General features: G+C 35.4%; 1 protein-coding gene across 1 annotated transcript in view; it reads left to right on the top strand.

The window, feature by feature from the left end:
- The window catches only part of PALLD (palladin, cytoskeletal associated protein), a 215,739-nt gene that overhangs the window by 69,005 nt on the left and 122,549 nt on the right, over positions 1-24,185 (top strand). Inside the window, exons 3-9 of the mRNA XM_009330709.1 lie at positions 8,668-8,846; positions 11,146-11,212; positions 11,774-11,879; positions 12,846-12,920; positions 14,984-15,125; positions 15,443-15,466; positions 24,057-24,174. Coding sequence (XP_009328984.1) covers positions 8,668-8,846; positions 11,146-11,212; positions 11,774-11,879; positions 12,846-12,920; positions 14,984-15,125; positions 15,443-15,466; positions 24,057-24,174 — 711 coding nt within the window. The remainder of the gene's footprint in view (positions 1-8,667; positions 8,847-11,145; positions 11,213-11,773; positions 11,880-12,845; positions 12,921-14,983; positions 15,126-15,442; positions 15,467-24,056; positions 24,175-24,185) is intronic.

Below are 24,185 nucleotides of genomic sequence, written 5' to 3'. Positions count from 1 at the left end.
GAAATGGTTACATTAAATATTGTTAATCACTTGTTCCGCAATAAGATTTCTGAATTTTTTGAAGGAAATGGCTGCTATAAAGAATCTCATTAAATTAACCCGCAGTACAGTACCACTTATCCAATGAGTCCAACAGCCCTCAAAAATGTCTTACGGATAAAAGTATGGAAACTTTAGTATCTTAAATTGCATATAAATTATTCTTGTTTTTTTATTCGTGCTTTTTATTTACATATATGAACATGGACACACAATTTATAAATTTATATATGCCCAAATTCACTAGTTAGAGAAGTTACTCAATCAAATGAGAAGGCATTGTTATTTTTAAATAACTAGCGGTATGTGTGGCAAATAATCGACGCGCTTGTTGTAAAAGGTGGTTTGCAGTTTGCACTACATAATTGGTCCTTAAATTGCACAGTATTTTCTGTCTTTCTTGATCTGATGATTACCCAAATATAGAATAAACTGGATTATCTACCCACATCTATTTGTCAGTTAAATTGCTGCTTCTGAAAGTGACACATTTATAGCGCGGGCTTGTGCCCAAATACAGAAAAGAAAGTTCTGTGTAAGGTTTCTGAAACTGTTTGTGAAATCTGTGGGTTACACCTACACCTGGTCAATGCTCGTCTTCAGAAAACGTGCAGTTAGGATCAAGAGTAATAAGGTACTTTGTGTTTTGCTGATGGACAAAGATAAGGAAAAAAGATAAACCTTTTGGGGCAAAGGGCAAAGGTAAATCAAAATAGGATATGAGGTAGGTTGACTGTAACACAAGCAATATTTTTTTAGAAGAAATTTCTTTATAAGCATACGATATTCGTTCATTCTGGTTAGAGAAGAAAACATACAGATTTTTCCTTTAATATTGACTGCTTCTTTGGCCAGTTAAAGAAATATGATCTCCTCGCTGTTCTTACTGAATAAATACAGCTGCACAGATGTCTTTGTTCTGCATGATGAAACAGGATTACCTGAAATGTGGTATCTCATTTGGATACCTTTGGATGCATTTGTGAAATATCATTTGCCCCAACACCACAGTACTGTCAACAACAAGAGTCACTTCCCTGGTTTCTTTGCTGTATGTCATAAATGTACCTATGAGGCTTTGAAGCCAGTTCAACAGGAAAGTTGCTAGATGCTTTTTGTTGTTCTTCTGTTAAATATTTAGATATTTTCTTATAATCAGAGTTCTAAAAAAAAAATAGTAAACATATCCAGTTTTTAAAAAAGTTACTCCTGCGAGAAGTGAGTAGCCAGTAGTGAACATTACCTTAACCTCTTGCACAACCTGTTATGACAGAGATGTTTATTAATCACAAATAAATAGCTTTGGATTACATAACCAAATAAGTCATACAACAGGTACCTCTTTTCTATATGATATATTATCTCTGGTTTCTATAAAGAAAAAAATAGCATTAAACTTCTTTGTTATAGGCATGGAATATAATTCAGTTTTATTCTTTAAATCTCACCATTTTTTCCTCTACATCCAGATATTTCATTACTGCATCACATCAAGCATATCTTCTAGGTTTTTATAAGAATGCAGGATTAACACAGAGACGTGCTATTTATAACAATGCAATTTTACTAAATTAGAATGGTTTTGTTTCATTAACTCATTCTTCTCTATAATTTTCCATAGTACATAGTCAAATGATGATAAATGTAAAAAAACCCAATTTATTTATTTAAATTACTGTTTATTCTTCTCCCACACTAAGGCCACATCTTTAAGACTCTCTCTCAAAAAAAAAGTATGAATCTAAACAGAGCTGTAAGCATTCCTTTAAGAAAAAAAATAATAAAAAAAATAACGATTTGTATTTCAGGACATATTTGTCCTGAACCTTTAATTCAATGGAGATTTACCCAGACATATAGTCACTATTGCAAATATCTTTACTCATTTAGCTCATCTCATAATGCGCACAATTATTTTGACTAGGGTGCTCCATTAAAAATAGCTTGCAGCAAAAAGCTGAGGTAAAGCAGAAGGGCTTTGGGAAATAGGAGGTAGTTGCCTCAATGGTAAATTTGTAGTAGGAGTAAATTTCAGTAAGTTCAGTAACTTCAGAAAAATACATTTTGTGGCAAAAATTCTTAATATGCCTAAGAATAGTTTAGCAATATCAGAGTTGAAAGCAGTGGCATGCATTATACCACTGCCAGAGAAATGCAAAATCAGCAAAGGTAACTGTCAAGCAAATGATTTAAAATTCTCTTAAACTAAAAAGTAAAAAAAAGTGTTCCCTAAAAGATTTGGTGTATGGCAAGTTAGGCAATTGTAAATCTTTGCGTTGCGCAGTGTTTTGTTCAATTTTCATACTTTCTAGCATCAATTTTGTGTTTTCTTGTGTGAATCTCTATCATCCAGGTAATTAAAAGCCTCCATCATAAATATATTTTTTCAAAGCTTCTGTACTTAAAAGCTATAAAGTGAGGCCAACAACTGCAAATACAGAGACAAGATACAATCTTAAAAATTTAAGAACTTTTAAGCTAATCCTGTGACTTTAAAGACAGAACAATTAGTTTTTAATCAAGTCTGGCAATACTGTTTTTCTTTTGTAATTAACTGTACACATCTATGTAAGGCTATAGAACATTGCAGTACCCAGAGAGAATGATATGAACTACAAGCAGGATCTCTGCTGTAACTCTGAATATCTTGTCTGGAGCTGTCAAAAGCTCAAACTAACTTTCAGTTTATTTCCCCAGCCGAAATGCTGAAGCAGAGCAGAATCCTTGTCCCATAGGTAAAGCGAACAGAAAAAGACTTGGAAAACCTACACAAGAATGTAGGGAAGGGATTTTCCTAATGGCAGGAATAAGCCAAAAGAAAAAGGTCTTTGGAGTTACCGCAGCGTGCTAACAGCGACAGAGGCCATTGCTCACTGTTCTTGGAAGCTTTGTAGCCCACAGCTCAGCTGGTCACATCTGTTACCTTCCGTACCCCCTCCTTTTTGCGTCCTTGCACAGAGCATGATGCAAAGCCCGGCTTCAGGGGAGCAGAATTAACTTGTAGGAAATGGCGGGCTGTAATGTTGATGAGTGTCTTGAAAATACAGCCATTTTGTTATTCTTTTGCCTTTTTTTTTTTTTTTTTTACACTTTGAGAAGGCAGTTTTGACCCCAAATACTTAATCATGCAATTTACTCAGCTGGATGTGAAGCCCTCACTGAAATTTGTGAGAGCTTGGAGAACACTGTGCAACACCTGAAGAATTAGTTAAATTCTGAATAAATATATAATGTATACTGTTTATAACGTAACACACTTTTTATTATAAAATTGGCTTCTGTGGTTTTCATCATATAGAGCCATTTTTTAATTGCTGAACTGGAGGTTCAGGCAAAGCACCAGCATCTATATTCAGATCTTCATTTTCTTTTAAGATTACAAAATATAAATATTTAAAGTATGTATGTTGTTATTGGTGACTCTTTTATGAATTGCTTGTACAAATAGTGAAATTGTATATAAGGCATAAAAATATTGCATTGCGAGTTGCACAAAAATGGAGCAGTGTGCAAAGAATATAAGCATCTGAATAATCTGATTACTGCAGTGTACTCTAAATCTTATATGGCTAAGTTGATTTCTTTTAAAAATCAGGTTAAATTCCTTAAGTAGTAATGTTTTACATTCTGGAAGTGTTGGACTGCTTAACTGGAATGGAGAAAAAACAAAATGGAAATTACACAGTATTGTGATGGAAACGCTGACTCTGCCCGCGCAGAAACGTCAGAGTATTTAATTTTAACTTTTCTTGCTGGACATACTTAACACCACTAAGGATAAAATTACTTTTTAATTTGCAACTTATCTCTCTGCACTTTTTGTAGTGGTCAGAGTTCCCTATTATAATTCTTCCCTAAGGCTATATCTTAGAGTTTCACTTCAGCTGCCATTTTAAATTAACTTTTAAGAGTGTGCAGAAAGGAAAACCGCTCTATTCCTCAGTGACTCTCAAAAAACACAAGTTCCAGCAGGATTATGCATTAGAGAGAACCTTGAACTGTTTTTCTTAAGGCCCTGGTGCTTACTCAGTCAGTGTACTGTTCAACTCTGTTTATATTTTGTTCACAGTCATTAAAATCCCAGACACACGTGCTCATATGTATTTCCAGGCATGGAGGGTTGTGAGGGCATAAAGAAAAGAAGAGTGAAAAAGAAAGACATATTGTGTGAATTGCTACTTGATGTCAGTGTGCATGAACTGCTGCTCACCTGGCATCTGACTGTCCTTTTTTGTTTGCTGTTCTAGTTTTGCCCTCATACGATAATGTAGCCAGTGGAAAAGCAAAGTAGGCTTTGAAGCATGAAAAGCGAGTATCTTAACCATTGTTCCCCTGCTACCAAAATACCTCTGGTTTGCTTCCTTGGAGTATTGACTTTCCAGTCTAGTGATTGTGTTTCAGTGTCTGCATTAAATACTTAATTGCTATCGTTTTAACATACAGTAGATACAACGTAGATGAAAACTATGCATAGTTGGAGAAAAGGCAAGGCGAAGAGTGGTACAGTGGAAATGCAGGCAGGAAGAGAAACGGTGGAAAAAGAATGAAGAAGAAAGTAGGAAAGAACAGAGAAATTCAGTGTAATTTGAAATTTGGCAAGATACTTAATGACTAATAAAATTAATTCCAGTTACATAAAATGTATATTCCTTTTATTTTTTTTTTTTTGCCAGCCTTTATTTGACATCATTACAGTAGTTTCTGTTCTCTTTCAAGGGCACAGTTCTCTACAAATTTGCATGAATGCTAGCATGCCTGGAGGAATGCACCTAGCTTGAGTAGTTCTGTGGACTGAAGTGTACACACATAAGCAAAACCTTTTGTTGGTCTCTCTGCCTGTTTTGTTTCTATCTCCACGCTTTATATTGAGAACCTACAACAAAGGGATACGGAAATGAGTAGATCATTTTTGTACTTTCAGTATCCAGAACCCATGAAATAGATGTATTTTTAAGCCAATGTTCTCTATACAGGGAATTCTCTTTTTCGCAAAGCATCTGCGGTGTGTGTGTTCCTCTGTGTTACTCTCTGTGTCTTTTGGTTTTGGTTTGGTTGGGGGTTTTTTGGCTCTCCAGAAGCATTATTGCCTTCTCACAGCTAGATAATAATCCTCTTATCCCCAAGAGGATCAGTAGGCTGGAATAGACTGGACGTGAGTTAATACTGCCCTAGTTAGCGTAAAGCTGGAATTTTCTTGTAAGACTTGCTTTGTGGCTGGTTTTCTGTGTCTAGCCATGAGTCCTTCTGGTTTCTTTGGCTCAGTCTCCCTTTGATAGTGGTTTGTTGCTTGCTTTGGTGATCCCTCTGTAGAAAGAGAATGCTTCAAAGATTTGTCTTTGAATCTTTTTCAGTCCTTAGGAGCAGAAAATCCTCTTACCATGACTATTCCAAGTGTAAGGGCTGTAAGGCTGGTGGGGCCTGCAGATAGCAGTTTTGTGCTCTATAATAGCCCATACTATATAAAAAATGGAAAACTAAAACTCAGTCTGTGTTTGTGCAAATAATACTTCATTTAGTTTTATTAAATGGCCCTTTTTTTAATTCACAAACTCTCTTGAATTGAACTGGTGACTACCAAGTTATTGCAGGATAAGTATTTCAGCTGAGTATTTTCTAATTCACTTGATTTTGATGTAATCTCCAAAACAAATTCACATTAATTAATCCTCTCCTTCTATCACCATGTAGATAGACAAGAGAAAAAAAATACAATTAGAAAAGGAAAGAGAATATAACTAAGTCTATTCCAGTATTCTGCACTTCAGATAACTCTGCTCTTGCCCGTTGCGAAGGTGAATTCTTCTTTCCGCAATAAACAGTGCAGTCCAACACCAGGCCTGTTTCCCATTCATCAAACATCACCTTAATGATAGCTGAGGTAATTTTATATTGAATTGCTTACTTATGTGTTTTTCTCTGTGGCAGACAGTGTCTGATGTAGCAGGTCAGGACGCCTTTTCAGTGGTATGTCACTGATGTGGTGCAATGTGTCCCAGTCCCAACCAGTGTTGAGGAATAGCTCCCACTACTTGAGGCTGACTGTGTCTATGCATGAATCAAGGGACAGTGTAAGAACTTGTCCTCCTAAGAAAACAGTTTGCTTATTAAACGTCATCTGACAAAAAAAAATATAAATGGATTTTTTATTTTAGGTTCATATGCTTATCACAGTTTCTTAAATATTTTGTCAGCATGGAATTTGGGAGACAGTAGAAAGCCATACAATTTGCATGAAACTAAAACAGGATCTATCTGAGAAAATAATTAGGCTTGAAGGAGAGTTTTTCCTTTGCAGGATGTTTCTGGAAAGGAAAGAAAAATAGAACTAATGGTTAAGTAGAGCCTCATATTACAGGCTTTTGTCTGTGATTGTCTAGAAATTGAATTAACCTCTCTCTTGTGCATATCGTTTAAAATGTAACTTAGGAAAGTCTGCACAGAGGTTAGGACTCTGAAGGTCTAATAAGTAGAAATAGTAGCAGAGGTCCTCACACCGGGAGAAGGGAGGACTTGTGACAAGAGAGGAAAGGAGGGGAAGAAGGGGAAGAGAAATGTTAATTTTGGCAGTCGAGCTGACAGAATAGATTTGTCTCCAAGCCCAATAGTTGTAAAAGTAGGCCAAAGGGGTCCACTGAGTAAACAAATGGAAGTTTGTTAGTTCGTTCCAAAAATGATACTTTCTGTGTGCACTGTCTGGGCACAACAGAAGACAGAAAAGGAACTTGTTAGTCTTTTAATTACAGAAGACAATTACATATGGTTTTAATGCCACTATCAACATTTTTTGCCTTCAGGAATAAAAGGTCTATTGTTCATAAACACAGAGGGCTTGCCCACAGTTCTGGGTGTTATTAAGGGGGATTGTCTTATGTGTAAATCTGTTAGGTTTCTTAACTCTGCATTCTGAAATAAGCATGGAATTTCAAGTTTTACAATCTAATATTTTCAAAAGAAAGTTTTGTAACATATTTTTTATTTCTGTTAATTATATGTAGTTTACTAATAAGAAAAAAGAACAATAAAATTGAGGCAGTTCATTTCTAAAGACTCCTCACTGATTGTTATTGTGTGGTATCTGTCATCCTGTAGTGTTGCATGCTTTACTTAAATAGGTAGGGGGGTTCTCTAACTCCTTGGGGTTACTTTGTTTGGGCAGGGGAAAGTCATCTGATAGGAAGGAGAAAAAAAAAAAGTTTAATTCTGAAGTATTACTGGAATGTAACTGCAAAAATTCTCTCATAAACATGCACAAACTAAAGGAAAAATATAAATTCTTTTGGTGGCAGATTTTAAGTCTTTAAAACTATTTTTGAAAATACTATCATCTTTTAATTTGAATTGACTCTTCATAAATTTCTGTGGTTATATTTATTTATTTTAAAAAAAAATTCTTACTACAGTAGGAAACTAAAAGTATGGGGGGAAGAGAATGAAAGATCACTTTTGAAGCTTGCTGTCAAGAATTACTCATTTTGTCTTTATCCTCACCACAGCAAGATTTGAATTTTGGGGTGGCAGAGGTAGAAGAGGGAAAGCAGGGCAGAGGGAGAACATGGAAAAGCACAGGTTAGGATTATGGGGTGAGAGGAAGGGAAGGAAGAGGGATAAAGAGTGAGTTTGTAGGGCTGGAGCTCAGAAAGACTTGGCAAAATTTCTTTTCACGACATAGTGAAAATTTGAGAATGGAAGGAAGGCCGTTCCCTAATGATTTTCCTTTAGTGACTCACCAATCTACCATCCCTTGCAAAAATGCATAGCAGCCCCTGTAAAAAAAAGTATTATCCACTTCTCATACTTGCTGCGCTGCTAGAGATATGGATAAATCGGGGAGTAGCCTATGAGAATAGGACTAGCTGATATGAGGGAATCAAACAGAAAAAAGATGGGAGCTGGTACCTTCATGGAAACAATGTGCGCTGAGAACATGGACTAGCTCTTCAGGTAGCCTGCACTGGAAAATGCTTGATTGACCCAACATAAACAAAATAGGCTGTGCTTTTACCTAGTAGTAAGTCACCCCAGATGATAAGTGTTTTGCCTGTACCTAAACCCAGTCCTTTTGTTGGGGCATACCTTTTTGGTAGTGGAATGTGTATTTTATATATATATAAAAATCCAGGTCTAGAAAACCAGTTTATGTTCCTGATCTGAGGCAGGAGTAAACCTATTTAAAGTTTAGCAATATGGAACCTGTACCATGGGATTATATTAGGTTGACTGGGCATGATAGACAAAAATCAAACATCCTGTGTGGAGAATCAGTAAGTATTAGAAAGAAGGGAGTAGCAAGTTAAATTGAAATGGATTAGACTGTGTCAAAGCAAGACAGTACATAAGATATGCAGAAAGCATTAATTCTACCAAAACACAACAGGGAATAGCTTTAAATTGTAGGTGCGTATGATTTTCTTAGCATTCAGAAATGTCTCACTGCCTTTTAAACAAAGTTTATTCCAGCAAGTTATTTCTTTGTGCATGCCATTAAACACTTCAAAGCACCATGTGCTGATTTCAGTAGCAATTTAGATTTTTGCAGCAGAGTGTAATGTCTTCTTGCATGCGATGAGCCTGAACCAATCTTTTATGTTCTTTTTTTTCTTTCTCTTTCTAAATGTGTGTGGGCTGCAGATGGTTCTGTGAAGGAAAAGAACTCCAGAATACCCCTGACATTCAGATCCGTTCTGGAAGTGGAGGACTTCATTCACTGATTATAGCAGAAGCCTTTGAAGACGATACTGGACGCTATACTTGCCTGGCTTCAAATTCCATTGGTTCAGATAGTACATCAGCTGAAATATTCATTGAAGGTAAGAAGTGAAATAATAAGATACTTGACACATACAGGAAAAGATAACTAAGCTGAAGTTTACTTTTGGTTCTGTATGTTAAGATTACATTTGCTTTGGTGGTATTTTTATGGTGTTCCTCTGTTTCCCTTTAATGCAACACATTTTGAACATCACATCATATTAATTCAGGTATTTCAAGGAATGTCCCAAGAATCATTGGGTAGATTGCTATTTATTTAGGGTACAAGTAAGATAAAGAATGGAAAAGGAGGAACAAGCAGAGCTTTTGGCATATGGTTAGCTTTTACGTAGTACCTTCTGTAAATCAAAGATTTGGCTGATGGTACCAATAATGATTTTCATGATAGCAGTAATCCCTGTCTCAGTTCTGAACTTCTTCCCAGTGCAATTAAATGTGGCTGCCCCAAATGAGTCTTCTTCAGTCATGAGTAAATGTATTATAATTCTTCATATTTGGTACACTGACTTTAAGTCAGGTTAAAAGTCAGTCATACTGGTTTTCTCCAGAATCAACTGCTAGTAATTGTCAAAATATTTCTTGACTTGAAAATTAGTCATAATTCAAGTATTATTTTCTCTGAGGAAAGTTAATGACTTGACCATAAGTAAAATTATTAAATTAGTTTTTTAGTGGAGGACTGTATTTTAGGCATGATTATATTAATTGAATACTGATTTTTGTTTTATTTCATGCATCTTTCAGACATTTTGGTAATATGTATTCTTCTACCAGTTTTGTAACTCATTAAAATTAATTTAAATGGTTAATTGAAAGCATAAACAAATTAATATAAGAAATATTCATAACAAATCTGAATAATACCATACCAAAATTATTAAATAGCTTTTGATTAACAAAGCAATAAACTTTTCACTATAAATTAGTTAAATCATGACAGATGTGCATTTATTGGGTTTCTTTCATTATGTTTTTTATTCTCAGAACTTTGTTACCCCACATTGGGATATAATAGCAAAATCCCTAAGATTTTTCTGAATCTTACGGATTCTAGTAAGACTTTTCTTTACAGAAGTAAGCATGATTTCAGAACTACCCAGGTATAGTACAAATATATAATATTGTGTGAAGTTATAATACCAGAAGCAACAGGTAGGTAGAGAGATACAGTGAATAAAACAAATTCTTTTTTGAGATCTGGCAAAGTCTTACTATGTGGAAGTGCTATCTTGAAGTTTTACAACATGTAACTTTGAAAGACAGAGAATTGTACATGTCGTTAGCTCCTTCTCTACGATCTTTAAGGAAACCAGATTGTCACACAAGCATTGCTTTGTACATTAATAGTCTTGATGACACTGATGCCTCATACTTTTTTCTGTGCAGCAGGCCCAGCCACACAAGACCTGGTTATCCTTTGTTCAAGAGAAATACTTTCATGTAGACCCACTTTGCTCACTTGGCATTGCTTCTCTCTTCTTACCTTTTCTGTGCTACTTGTTGCTTTGATTTTTGTAGTCTAAACTTTGTAAATAAATAGGGTACTTGGGTGCCTCAGTCCAAGCTTTGTTTCATTGGAATCAGTCTACACTATACTAGGAATATTGATTATGAATTGCTTATGATTTGTATTACAAATACAGCTATACATATGTATGCACAAATCCTTTGAGGAGGAGTATGTACTGCATAAACGTCTAGAATAAATGTTGTGTGAAGTACTAGTTGTTAGGAAAAATTAAGACAAAGGGAATAAATGCCTTCATATTTTTTTCTTTAAGTGAGTTCAGGATACTGCCAAACACATACATTATATCAAGACTTCCACTGGCAAGAAATACCAGTATGTAAATGTTATGTACAGGTTAATATAAATAGTCTGAACTGTGGAGATCGTGGGTAGCAAGTTTAGTCTGAAAATGTCTTGCTATACTGAGTTGCTCTTACTTAAGGTTGAAGATTTGTTATCTGTATATAAGCCATATGTTTGCTTAAGCTTTAACATTCAAGTAAATAAAATTATACATTTCCAGTAGAGTAGTAGTAGTCAGCATTTTTTTTTCTTTTTTGGCCATATTTGCTTCAATATGAAGGAAGACAGCTAAAAGCCTAGGGAAAACAGTTTGCAATTAAATTGGCATGGTTATTATTTCTGTAACTGTCTAAAGTACATAGTTACAATCTTTTATCAGATAAGAAAAACTGCAGTAGTTTATTACAGAGAGTTCTCAACTCTTGAAGCGAAATGCAAAAGTAGCACAGTTTTTTCTTTGGAATGTAAACATTAAATAAACCAGTAAAAGGATATGAGATTATTGAAAATACTTTCTTTTCCAGGTGCCAGTTCCACAGATTCAGAGAGTGAAAGTTTAATTTTCAAATCAAAATCTGGAGCTATGCCACAGTAAGTGTGCAAAGTAGAACCAATGCTGTGCAAATGTTCGTAATAAGGGGCACTGGAAAATCTTTGGTAGTTTTAGATCTGAATAAGCATCTGGGGTATATTTGTGTATGTCATAGCTTTCTCCTTCTCTCATGTGATATAAATGTGTAGTATTGTAACTGTAGATTGTATTAATGTGCTTGTTCTGTCAGAGAAGTCTGGCCCTATCCTGACAACTCTTCTGTTTTTATCAACTTTTCATATTCAGGAGTAACTTTAAGTTAACCAAATCTTCATTTGTAATCACCCAGCCCTGTGCCTCCAAAAAAACATGCAGAGACCTACAATTAAAGAAACAAAATACATTTTAGTTTGTATCTTAAATCAGTACTTTTTATTGGGTGTGAAAGTGTAAATTAGCCAAAGATTGTGTTCTACTCAAGCTTCCTCCCATGTTGATCTTTTCAGGTGATAAGGACATATTTAAAGATGTAGAAAATACAAGGTGGCTTATCAGTTACAAACTAACATATTCTGATTTCAGATCTTATAAAGTCCTTGCTGTTTTCTTTTTTTTTTCAGGGCCCAAAAGAAAACCACCTCTGTTTCCTTGACTATAGGATCTTCTACACCGAAGTCTGGAGTCACCACAGCTGTAATTCAACCTATCTCTGTGCCCAGTCAGCAGGTATTTTTAGACACCAATTTTTAAATTAGTAAAAGTATTTTAATTTTGATTTCAAAGTTTGTAAGTAAGTCCTGAAAAACTCTGTCATTTTGAGGAATTATATTATTGTACTATAAACTTACATTATTATATTAAGAATGACGATTTAAAAAAATTAAGTCTATAGCTAGTAAATGGGGCATAAAAGTAAATATACATATGGATTCTTACACAGTGTGTATCAACACAGCATGTGAGCAGCTGACAGATCTGGTGATGATGAAAATTACAGAGTATATCACTTAATAGTGACTTGGTCCAATTCCAAAAGAATGTAATACAAATGAATGCCTACAATATTTTTTAGCAAAAGTTTTAAATTTTGTTATTAAATTAACTATTGCTGTAATTTCTCTGGGCCTTTTAGAGAAAATTAAATTTTACTGTCTAGAAGTTAAATGTAGAAAATCAATGTTCATTAGCTTATAATAAGTTTTAATGCCACTGTGGATGACTTAGAGTTTTCATATAAATCATAAAATACAAATAAAATAAAAATCTCTGTTAGGCTGTACATGGTAAATTCCTTTCCCTTCCTTTGGCTAACTTTGATAAGCTTTTAGGTACCTGGATTTATTTAGTACTACATCAGTCAAGGGATGTAATAACAGGAGAGGCAAAAATGCTTCAGTGCAAAGGACTGACTTGAATGATATTAACAGGAGTCAAACTCTCAAAATACTTCAAGGCAAAGACAGTTGGATACAAAATTCTCATGGGAAATGTAGAAGCCTTTAAAGCTTGCATTTTGATTTCAGAAATATAACAGATGTGAAATAGTGGTGTCACTCAAGAAGCCTGCTAGGATAAGAACACCATAATAAGACTGTACATTTGAGAGTTTGCATTATTGCATAGATATATGCAGGCCATATTATCGAAACCAATATTCTTTCAATTTTATAGCATTGTTGCATTGCTTTGCAGGTTCAAAGCCCTACTTCATACCTGCACCGTGTGGATGGACCTAAGCCTATCTATTCTGCACCCATTTTTACAAAGGTATGTTTTATCCATCATTTTTATATCATACTCCTATAGTCCAGAAGGAACTAACAAGATGATATATCCTGATGCAAGAATGTTTGATCATGTTAAAACTTTTACAGTTTTCCTAAGAAAATACTTTTCCACTGCAACAATGAAGTTCTTATGCCTTCTACCCTATTAAAGTCACTAGTGGAATTACATGAATATTCTGTATGTGTTTGTTTTATGCCCACGACTGTCCTCCACTGAGAAATCTTTGTAAAATAAAACGAGGTAGGCATCAATTACACATCATAGTCCTGATAAAGCCTCGTTTACAATAATTTATCTACCGACAAGAACAAAGAACACAGGCTTTTTTACTCTGTTTTAGGAAAAAATCCATGCAGGTATGTTAGTAAAGAAAGCAGTTCAGTTATTCTTCATTGGGATGTCTTGTAAAATGTTAGGCATGGACTCGCTAGAAGGGAAACTTTTATTCAGTAATTCTTAAGTAATTATTTAGGTCAATATTTACCTTCACATTCATCCCAAATGAAACTTTAGAGCTGGGAATTAGGTAACAGCAAAAAGAAGGACAGCATATTTCCCTAATCTCTAAAATACAACTTTAATCGAAAATATGATTTTCATTTTGCCTTCAGAGCATCATTTCCATTGCAGTAACTATTATTTAGTCACCATTTGTTGAAGTCAAAATGAAGACAAGAAGGTATTTCTGGTTATTACTTCAGAAAAACAGTTGACTAAAAGCTAATATGGAACAGCAAGTAGTTTTGCCTAGAGATAAGTAAGAGTAAGCCCTGTTCTCCACGACTGTCTAGCCTGGCTCCATCATATCCCTTTCTTGTGTCAGGAAAGGTCTGATTCTATCCCTCATAATTCTGCACTGATACTGCAGGTATCACAGGAGATTGAACAGTGGGGGTGCAAGGGATTAGAGAATGTGGTTACTGCAAGGTAGGGCGGCAGGCAACTTCCTAGGAAGAGTGGAAAACAGGAGAAATCCAGCCCTCTTTCAGAAACTACCAAAGCAATCAAAACTCCACTGTTCCTTCCCAATCCTCATATGTCTTGTCCCTGAAATCCAATATTAACTGACTTAAGCCAGTTGGGACATACCAAACCAAACCAACTTTAATTACAGAAGAAATGAACCAGATATGAACAACAAAAAATATACTTATCCAGCTTCCTGACGCGAATTTCTTTCTATGCAAACTTCAGGGAACAACCCAAAGACTTTTAGGTTTCCGTGTAACAAAATTCTTATGTACTTGATTAACTAGAGATCTATGAATAGTAACTAGGGATAACTCTGATCTTAGACCTAACTTCAAATGCTCTGCTGCATCAAGGCCTAAAACTTTATTAATAAACTGGAAAGGGAATGAGACAGCCAGTACAGTTAAAAAGACTCTTTGATTTATAATCTTAAGATAGATAACAAAGGCAAAAATAGTGGCTGTCTCCTGTCCGTTCTGTTACTTAAAGTAGTGTTGCTTCTCTCTCACTGTAGTGCTTCATCAAAGGTTTAGACTCTTCCTGAATTTTTTCAGATGTATATAAGAATTTATTACAGCCATAATACTGTCTCAGAAGCTATCTATACACAAGCTAATATATCCTGATCATACTTGTGTTATCTAATTTTGCTCAGAGGAAAAGCAACTCCACATTCTAGAGGTTGACCTGAAAGCAGCACAGCTGCTCTCTCAGGACCAAGTCAATCAATGTGTAGCTAGTTGCAGAATTTTCATTTCACTTTGTGGAAGAAGGGTAAATGAAAGGTCAGACTGCAGCTATCTGCTTGTGATGGTCTAAGGAATTAAATACTTCTACACCTTTTCTGTCTTTGGTCGTATTAAGAATGTATTTGAAAATAACCTATTCAGTCATTTTTAACTATATAGCTGATATATATTTGATCAGAGTGAAAATACAGCTCACAGAAAATGTCTATTGCAAAAATGTAATGACACAATAAAACAAAGTTGAAATACAAAGGGAAGAAGACTGTTTTTAAGAATGTAAAATGCTCCCGGTTCATTTGAATTGTGATTGTTATATTTCAGGAGCTACAAAACTCCATAGCATCTGAGGGACAAGTCGTGGTATTGGAATGCAGGGTCAGAGGACCCCCTCCCATTCATGTTAAGTGGTTTCGACAGGGCGTTGAAATTCAAGATGCTCCAGACTTCAGAATTCTCCAAAAAAGTAAGGCAATAATCTGAAGTGGCTACTTTTGATACGGGGTGAGGAAAGATCATGAAATTAGTCTGTCAGTACTGAGTTTTGGATAAAGTCCTCTCTTCCTCACAATTCAGTGATTATAATTGCTAGAAGTAATAATTGAACTACTGCTACCAACAGACAATTTAAGTCTTCCTTATTCTGCAATGTGTCTGCACAGATTTTGTACTTGTCTACAGTGTTTCAGTATAATATATCCATTCAGTATACTGTTGTTTATTAATGTAATCTCTAATACCATTTTTCTTGTTTGTTTCCCCTCCTTATGATGTGATACGCAGAGCCACGATCTGCAACTGAACCGGGTAAGAATCATATGAAAAAATAATCTCTTGATTTTGTACTGAAACTCTTTGAGTTTGTACTGAAGCCATAAATAGAAAAGTTTCTGCTGAGCCTTGGTAATATGAAACCCCCTTAAAGACAATGTTTCTTTATCACACCTTCCATACTCTACACTGTCCTTTACATCAATTCCTTTATTAGTTAAACAGTAAATTCCATTTAGACCAGCAAGGAGAGTCTCACAGCTTAAACTTCGAAGCAATCTTCATTCTCAGAAAATGAGCAATTTGCATGCTACTGAGGAAAAAAGAACAAATCCTACAAAATTCCATTACCCAAATTGTACTCATAAGAGTTTCATAACACCCAACCACTAAATGCTAGTTTTGCCAGTCTAGCTTGGCAGATGTGAAGTGTCTTAAATGCAAGTAAAAGCTGATCCTCAAAAACAAGGGCACATTGAATTTTTCTAGTCTATTCGCAAGATGAAAGTCCTAGATTTCAGCAAGCAAAAAGTGTTCTTCCAACTACAGGTTTTCTCTGGCTGCTTCATTTTCCCATTACACATCATTATATGCTGTGGTAGTTTCTTGAATAGTAAGTGGATGCTGAAAGTCTGAGAATGTTTGTTCTTTTTAAGGCAAACAACATGTAGAAGAGAAGACAGTGATACGGTCTGAGCCTTGCTTTAAGAGAGTGGCTGGTTGGGCTTGAATATGCTTGAATTTGGAGAGAGTTTTAATTATGAAGTAGAAAGGTAAAACAGAAAAGTTTTCTGTCTAAGACCTGGATATTCCTAAAGAGTGTCTCTGAACTGAAGGACCTTACCAACGGGGGGTTGTTTTAAACTTTGAGGGGTCACATTGGCAGTCTTTGACTGCAGGGAGAACAGACTTAGCAGCTGAGTGATGTTTGTAAAGTAGCAGTGTGGCTATGAGGATATGGACTAGGAAAAAGCAGTGAAGGGTTAATCCTAGGAGAAATGCAGCTTTCTCTTAGCTTTCATGGAAAAGAGAGGAGGTGAAGAGGGAAAAAGCTTCTGCTTTTCTTTGCCAGTTATTCACTAATTTTCTTAATGCTTCACAAAATCATTATATACCTATTTTACTTCATGACCATCATACATATACATACACACACACACACTTGTGTGCACATGCTCACACACATGCATGCTCTATCCTGACAGTTAATATTATTAATTGTGGTGTGCAGCATCGTCACCTCTAGTAACAGCTGATACCCAGAATACATGTGATTGAATGATTTGATTCATGGAGGCTTGAAATGTGAGCTATGTGAAGGAATGAAGAGTGCTGGAAAACCAAATTAACCTCTAATGAGGAATTAAAACATGTCCCAGTGCTAACAATGGATAATGGTAGTTTATAATTATAACCCAAACTTTAAGGTTTAAAAATTGTAAGTTACAGTACAAAACAGTTTGAGGAGAGTTTCAATATCATATCAAGCCTTTGGATATGAAAAGAAATAAGGAGAATAGATTTGTGTTGGAATATGTTCAATTCTGTATCTTTCTTGGAACATCCTCCTGTAATATATATCACAAAATAAGTCTCCCAACTTAGCTGTTTTCTTGATAACTTTAAAAAAAAAAAAAAAAATCAGGTCAATGGGTTGACCTTTTTCCCCTTCCCAGAGAAACTTATTTTCTGTCCAAGTAGTAACATCTTTTCTAGATTGAATCTACCAATGCTACGAGACTGATACCTAGTATATCTAGCTCACTGTTACTAGAAGCTTCTTTTCTACGGAATCACTTGAACTGCATTCACTCTCTTCCTTAACATGATAGAAAGTATCTGAAGGGACTGAAACTTCACACAAAAGTTTCTAGGAAGTCTAAATTTACTAGCATATCTTAGGGTTTTTCTTTTTAATATCTAATTTGAAACTGTTCTGTCAAAACTCACAATCATGAATAATGTTTGCTTATTTTTGGTAATCTTTTTTTACCCCTTCACCCTCTTTAGGCAACATAATGTGTATAGTGCTAGATGAACAAAATATTTTAGAGTAGGAATGCAGTGTTATGTAGTAGAAAGGAGAAGCACTTTTTTGCTTGAGACAAAAGGTTCAAATTCCATTGTGTAAATAGTTGAGTACAAAGGAAATCGTGTATTATGCCTCTTGCTAGATTTTTTTTCATGGACAACTAAGTAATTTTCAGTATTGTTAGTTGCAAGGGTCATATAGCCTGTCTGACAGATATTACTGTGGAATAAGTAAGAATATTCATGATAATTCACAAACCTAAAAATTTCCTTTCATAGCTATTAACTGAAATGGGAAATAGAAGGTGGGATTCTGAGTCCAAAAAGTTCATCACTTTGCCAGCCCTCTCACATACCTGCACCATCATGTTGATGGTGCTGAATGCTCTCCTTCCCATGTCTGGTTAGCTTGCAGACCGTGGGAGAAGATACATGAAGCCTTCTAAAGAGTACTAGGGAATGGATCCTTACATGAAGGGTGCATTTCTTGAGTTTTCACAGGTACAGAAAAGTTATTTAATATCAAGGTATCTCATACCACTTTCAAGGTAGGTGGCAATGCAAGAGCAGGAAGGCATCTCAAAATACTATTTTGGTATCTGTATTGTTGTGGTTTAATAGACATAACAGTAGTGAATGCCTGACAGCAGTCTGTCTTTTTTTTTTCCCTGCTTGTAATTCTGTTGTAATATTTATAAACACCTTCCTGCTACCCAAAACCTATGAAAGAGTTTCAGTTTGGTGTTTTGTTCTCCCTGGATTCACTGCGCTAAGTACTATCCCTGTAAGATTTGTGCATCAGTGTATCAGTTCCTACTAAGCCCTAATGTGCAGTGTCTTACTCTCCACTAAAATTAATGACAGTACACTTATTGGCTTATTTGTGTAGGAATCGACTCTGTGCATGCAAAGGGAATGTAAATATGTTTGGGCAAAATGTAAATATTTCCTTTTGGCATAAATGATGAGCAGTGTTCTGTGTATTAGTAGTAATACTGGTAATAAGTAACACTGGTTTTTAGGATGTCATGAAGGAACTTAAAATTTCTACAGTAGGAAGCTGGGTGGGTACCAGAAACATAATAGGTAGAGCACTGGCTTGTGATGCAATTCATACTCTGAGAAGCCAGACAAAATAATACCTGCAGAGAAAGTTGTTCATAAGCAAACACACAACTGCTATTCAGTGCAGATGGTGAATATGTGTGCAAGACTGATAGGGAAACCAACATGCCTATGCTAGATAAGTATTCGGAATTTTGAAAGATGGACATGATTTCTCAAAATTTTTCCAAGTGTACAACTTCCATGGAATTTTATATAAATTGTAACAAGTTGTAGTGTGACTTTAATTGCTGGTTGTCAACTAAAGTCCAACTGTCAATAAACACTTTATAGTGCTCAAAAACATTGGTTATCCTTTGCTGGGTCAGTACTAATGATTTAAAAGAAAAATGTTCCATGAACTCACACAGGTAAGAAATTAAGAAGCACAGGGTTTTTTTGGCTACTTTTTTTTGGGTACATTCTATCTACCCTAATGTGTTTTGCACTCCTTTTTCTGTCTAGACAGAAATCAGTTTGCATCACAAATCTCTCCAGACTGCTTTGTGAATTAATAGCTAGTCAGATTACTTAAAGCCAACATCACAGTTTGTCAAATTACCTGCTCTGTACTTCTTTCTTGGACGTTTTGACTTTATACTGATTGAATCCTTCAAAGAACAGGCTGCCTGAGAATGAAAAATCCCATGGAGTCATTTGCCAGCTGTTGATATTTTGACCATTACTCAGCTGTCTGGAGGCAGCCACAAACTGTATTGAATTACATTAAAACAATTGTCTAATGGCATGTAAGAAGAAAACTATATGAAGTAATTTTTCTTAAATTGCCAGGGAATTGCCACATATACATGCTTTTTTTTCTAAGCACAATACTGTGTATGTTCACCAAAAACATCTCAAAAGATAGTCATCACTTCTCTTGGATTGTGCTTTCTTGTTTGTTCCCTGTTTGGCTGCTGTGTTCCAGAGGTTTCAACTCTAGTAAGTAACTCCCTTAGAAATCCCCTCCCCCATTTCTGCATAATGTTTGAAACTGAAAATATATAGCAAATGTTACAGAAATTCTTACTGCCTCCCTACACCAGGAAAATCAGCTTTCTGATAGCTAATGAAATTCAAAACACAGAAACTGCAGTAGGTCAGCATGCATGTTGGATCCTTGCATTTTTTAGTGAAAACAAAAGAATTATGACTGAGAGTCTGGCTCCCTCTCTCACCGCTGAGCAGCAAAGAAGGGCTTGAAGAGAGTAATCTCCAATGAGCTATAGCTCAAGATGCCAAATGAAGAGAAAAACTGAAAATAAGCTAAAATTATCCTTCATTAAAGGTGGTCCGATCAACCTATGCTCTGTTGCTTGTCAATTACATTTTCAATTGTACTCTGCACTCCCAAGGTGCCTACAGAATTCCGGTCCTGTCAGTGACCCCATCTTAAGTCTGACTGCTACAACTGTCCTTGCTTGTTGATGCTTCCAAATTCAAAGTAAACCTCTGATCTTTTTTGTATTATGTGATTAAAAAAAAAAAAAAATGCTGCTATTCCTCTTCAATTGTAAACAATTAAAGCTTATTGGGGTACATTAATCATCACAGTTACGTTGCTGAATACGTTGATTTCAGCTTAGATGTACACACCTGGCAACTTCAAACTAGCTGGCTTAGGCATCTACAGCATCATAACTGCCTTAGTGTGAGCTTTAGCATAAACTTTTCCTTGACCCTGATAAAGGGCTTTAATTTCTCCTCAAACTTGAACACTGCTTTAGGGACTAAAGTCCATGCTGCCATAGCAGTATTCCTATTTATTGTACCTGAACTGCCTAGATAGCAGCTGTCTTGAGGATTGATTACATATGCTGTAACCTAGGTTCTGTACCCTAAAACTGCACTAAATTGCCCACAATCACATTTGCTGTTGTTCAGTTTTCTTCTCAGTATTTTGTAAGTGCTGTTTGAGGTATCTTCAAACACAGTCAGTTCTGTATATCTTTTAAAAACTTGTCTTCATTTCTTGAGTGGCATAAAGCCTATTAAATAAGCCAGAACTGCTGCCTGACTGGGTAAAGGCGTGTACAATAGCGATCATCAGAAACAGGTAAATTAAATACTTTTTTCATTGTGTTATTGCAAGTTAAGGCATCTACAGGTCTGCAATACTACCATCTATTATGCTGCTCTGAATATGCAGTTCTTCTCTATTTTCACACTTCCCTGTTCTCTTTATATAAAAGATGCACAGATACCTAAATGAGAAGAAGTTACCTGATGGGTGTATTGCTTTGCCGTTAAACTGTAGTTAAACATCTGATGACTAGGGGAACAAGAGGGAGAATAAGAGAGCCATTGTCTACAAGATGGCAGGGTTGTGTTTGGTTGGATTTGTACCAGGAAACCACCACTGTGACTACCCGCTCTCTTTGTGTAGCAGGAAACTTACGGCTTTGAACCTACATCTATAGAAATAGCTCTGTCCATTGCATCATAATGAACAACCACTACCAAAAGACCGTACTTTTTTCCCAAGACTGTATGTGCATTACAGTGGAGGAAGATAATCGCATCTGGAGATGAAGATGCAGATATAATTACTCTACCACTAATGTAATACACAGAAACATTCTGAAGTAAACACGCTGCCAGTGATGAAATTTGTTAAAGTGCAACAGTTTTCTGTCTTACCAAAGTTTATTCTTCCTAATGGATTCATGAACCATAAAGGGAAAGGATTACTCTGTAAAATGTAATCTTTCTTTCTAAATAACTGACAAAATAGTCAAGTACTTGCATGCCTAAGCATTTTACATGTTTCAGTGAACAGAATGCTTTTGTATTCCTTTAGTCAAGTGTTAAATATGTTTTAAGGCCTGAGAACAGCATTTCAGAGCTGCTTTCTGGAACGTATTTTTGTGATGAAATTATTTGTCAGCTGATGATTGCCGGGAAGTAGAACAAACATTATTTACTTCAAATCATCAGATTCTACTTAGTACAGTAAGAGAAAGAAAAATAATTACATAAGGCAGGATGTAAAGCTAGAAAAATACTCAGAGTGCTAGGCATCCAGAGTGTGTTATGGAAATCTTTAAAGAACATTTCTTTTGTCAAACTAGTATTTTATTTCTATGCCTTCCACAGTAGTAAGCCTTTTAGCTTATGTTGAGGTCAGTGATTCTTGGTTTGGGGGGAGCAAAATGAATAAAGACAATGTCAATGTTTTGCTCGCACATGCTTTTTGCCCAAGCTGCATTTTGATTAGTTCTCAGGTTTTTTTATGTTTTCAGTTTAGCCAGTTTTCTCATGATTGATCACAAATGTGTTGTAGTTTGCTCGTGTGGCTGAGAAGATCGAGTTTTAAACTCTGATTATTTTTGTCACTAATTTACTTTCAGTTTCTTTTACAAGGATTACTGCAATTTACCATGCATAGTTTTCAAATATACTGCTTCAGTAAACAAACCACATCGTGGCAGAATCCATTAGAATTCTTTTATCACTGAAGAATGAAGATCAGCTCTTCTCATGTAATCATTTTACATACTTAAAAACCGGAAAGAACATTATGCATTAATTAGCTTTGCTGTTTGGAAAATAGGAATTCTGCTGGTTGTTATATTTTGTAGTACCTTTGCCCTCATTCAAACAGCAGTTCTCAGCATGGTGAGAGTGATTTTTCTTTTTCAGTCCTGAAATACCCAGCTTTCAGAATTCTGCTGTTAAATGAACAGGAAACTAGTATGCTGCATGTATCATATTGCATCCCCAGAGTCAGTTCAATCCAGGAATACGCACGTGTGTTTAACAATATGGCTTCAACTGCTTATGACACACCAAGACTCTGAAAAAAGCTGATCTCAGTAGTTCAAAAACTAGCTTGTGTTACCCATTACTTTCCTGATAAGACCTTTCATGAGTCATTAATCTTCATCTGGGTCAGATAAGATCCAACGTGCTACAGTATTACCAGACATGCCTCTTGCAGCTACACAAAATGACTGGTTTGTGTTGCCAACCCCCCCCCCCCCATGTTCTGCTGTCTGAAAAACAACTCTGTGCCAAATCTTTAGTTAGTCATTCATTTTTAGCCCATTTCCAGTACAGGAAGTTTTTGGATACATTGTCATTTATAATTGGAAAAATTCCATAACTTTTTTGTTAACTGTCTAAATGAGATAGTAGTCTGCCTACTATGAAAATTAGGAAAGAAAAAAAAAGAACTATTAGAAAATGTTTTTCTTCTTTGAACTAAAAGAAGTGAAGCTTACCTTACTGAACCTCTTCTACAGAATAATTTTCATGTGAAAGTTATTAGAGTCTGAAATATTTTTCCTCACTTTTCAGTTTGTTTTTATTAGCTATATTCCATTGATTTTGTGATAATATGTGGGATTCCATGTAAATGTCCAAAATGCTTTTTTTTTTTTTAAACTCAATTCTATAAAACTTCTCTGATTTGGTTTTGAGACTAGAAAATAAGCATAAGCGAAAGAAACTTCTAATTAATTAAGGAAACCCACGATGTAACATTGTCCAGGTCTAAAATTATCTAGGTATGTTGTGTAAATACTAGGATTATTTAGGTTAGCTGTATTGTGAATTTTTAAAAAGATTAGAATACCATTACAAGTAGAGATAAAATAAAGTGACTTCTTTGAAGAATCTGGAAAAAATATGCCTAAATAATTAAATATGCCCATTATAAATGGATGGAATTAATTTAGAAAACTTTACTGTGAGACCCCACCTGAAAAATGAACAGTCCAGCCTTCATACAAGTTTTCTGACTGAGGCCCTGGTATAATCAAAGCATATACTATGGCATATCAAAGTAGAATGAACAGATTTCAAACAGCCACAGAATATGTCTCTGTCTCAGCATTCTGAAGAGTTTCTAGGGATGCTGTTTTGTCCTATATTTTCAATTTATCCATTCTCACTGCTGTGCAGGCAGAGACAGAAATTATCTTCCCAAACTCTGCATAAAGGGTGTATTTATCCATCCAGAGTTTTTCATTCTGGTCAGTTTATACAGGAAAGTTAATTGGAAGGGATGACAAAATACTTTCTGGTTTTACTGGGAATGGGATTTGATCTGAAATGTTGCATTAAATACAGAAAATTTCAGGGAAAGAAGGCATGACGTGACATTCATATGGGTGGTGTTATTTAGAGACCCAAAAAGAGCTTGCGAGTATTAATTGTATATGGAAACCAATACATTGATTTGTATGGATTAGTACTATCCTGCATAAAAATGAAGATACTGGGTGTGTAAAATGACTGCACAGACTTACGATTGCAAAATTACTGTTCAAGACAGGCCCCTTTTGAAAACTCAGCTTGCTAAATTTTCTTGTTTTAGATACAAAGTGATTTTCATTAAAGCCATTTATGTTGGAAGCTCTTCTGCTGTTCTCTCAGCGTTTCTTTGTATAAGGAGCACTTTCTGGTGTCCTTCTAACATGCAATGCAAATACATTACATGGTACTTTAAATAGTTTATGATGCAGTTTATTTTTCTGTTTATTTCCAGAAGAGATATGTACCCTTGTAATTGCAGAAACTTTTCCTGAAGATTCAGGACTTTTCACATGCACAGCAACAAATGAACATGGTTCAGTAACAAGCAGTGCACAACTAACTGTCTGCTCAGCGACGAAGG

This window comes from Pygoscelis adeliae, unplaced genomic scaffold, assembly GCF_000699105.1.
Source record: "Pygoscelis adeliae isolate BGI_AS28 unplaced genomic scaffold, ASM69910v1 Scaffold167, whole genome shotgun sequence".
Lineage (NCBI taxonomy): Eukaryota > Metazoa > Chordata > Aves > Sphenisciformes > Spheniscidae > Pygoscelis > Pygoscelis adeliae.
Note: the sequence above shows the minus strand (reverse complement) of the source record. Positions and strands in the feature narration are given on the sequence as shown.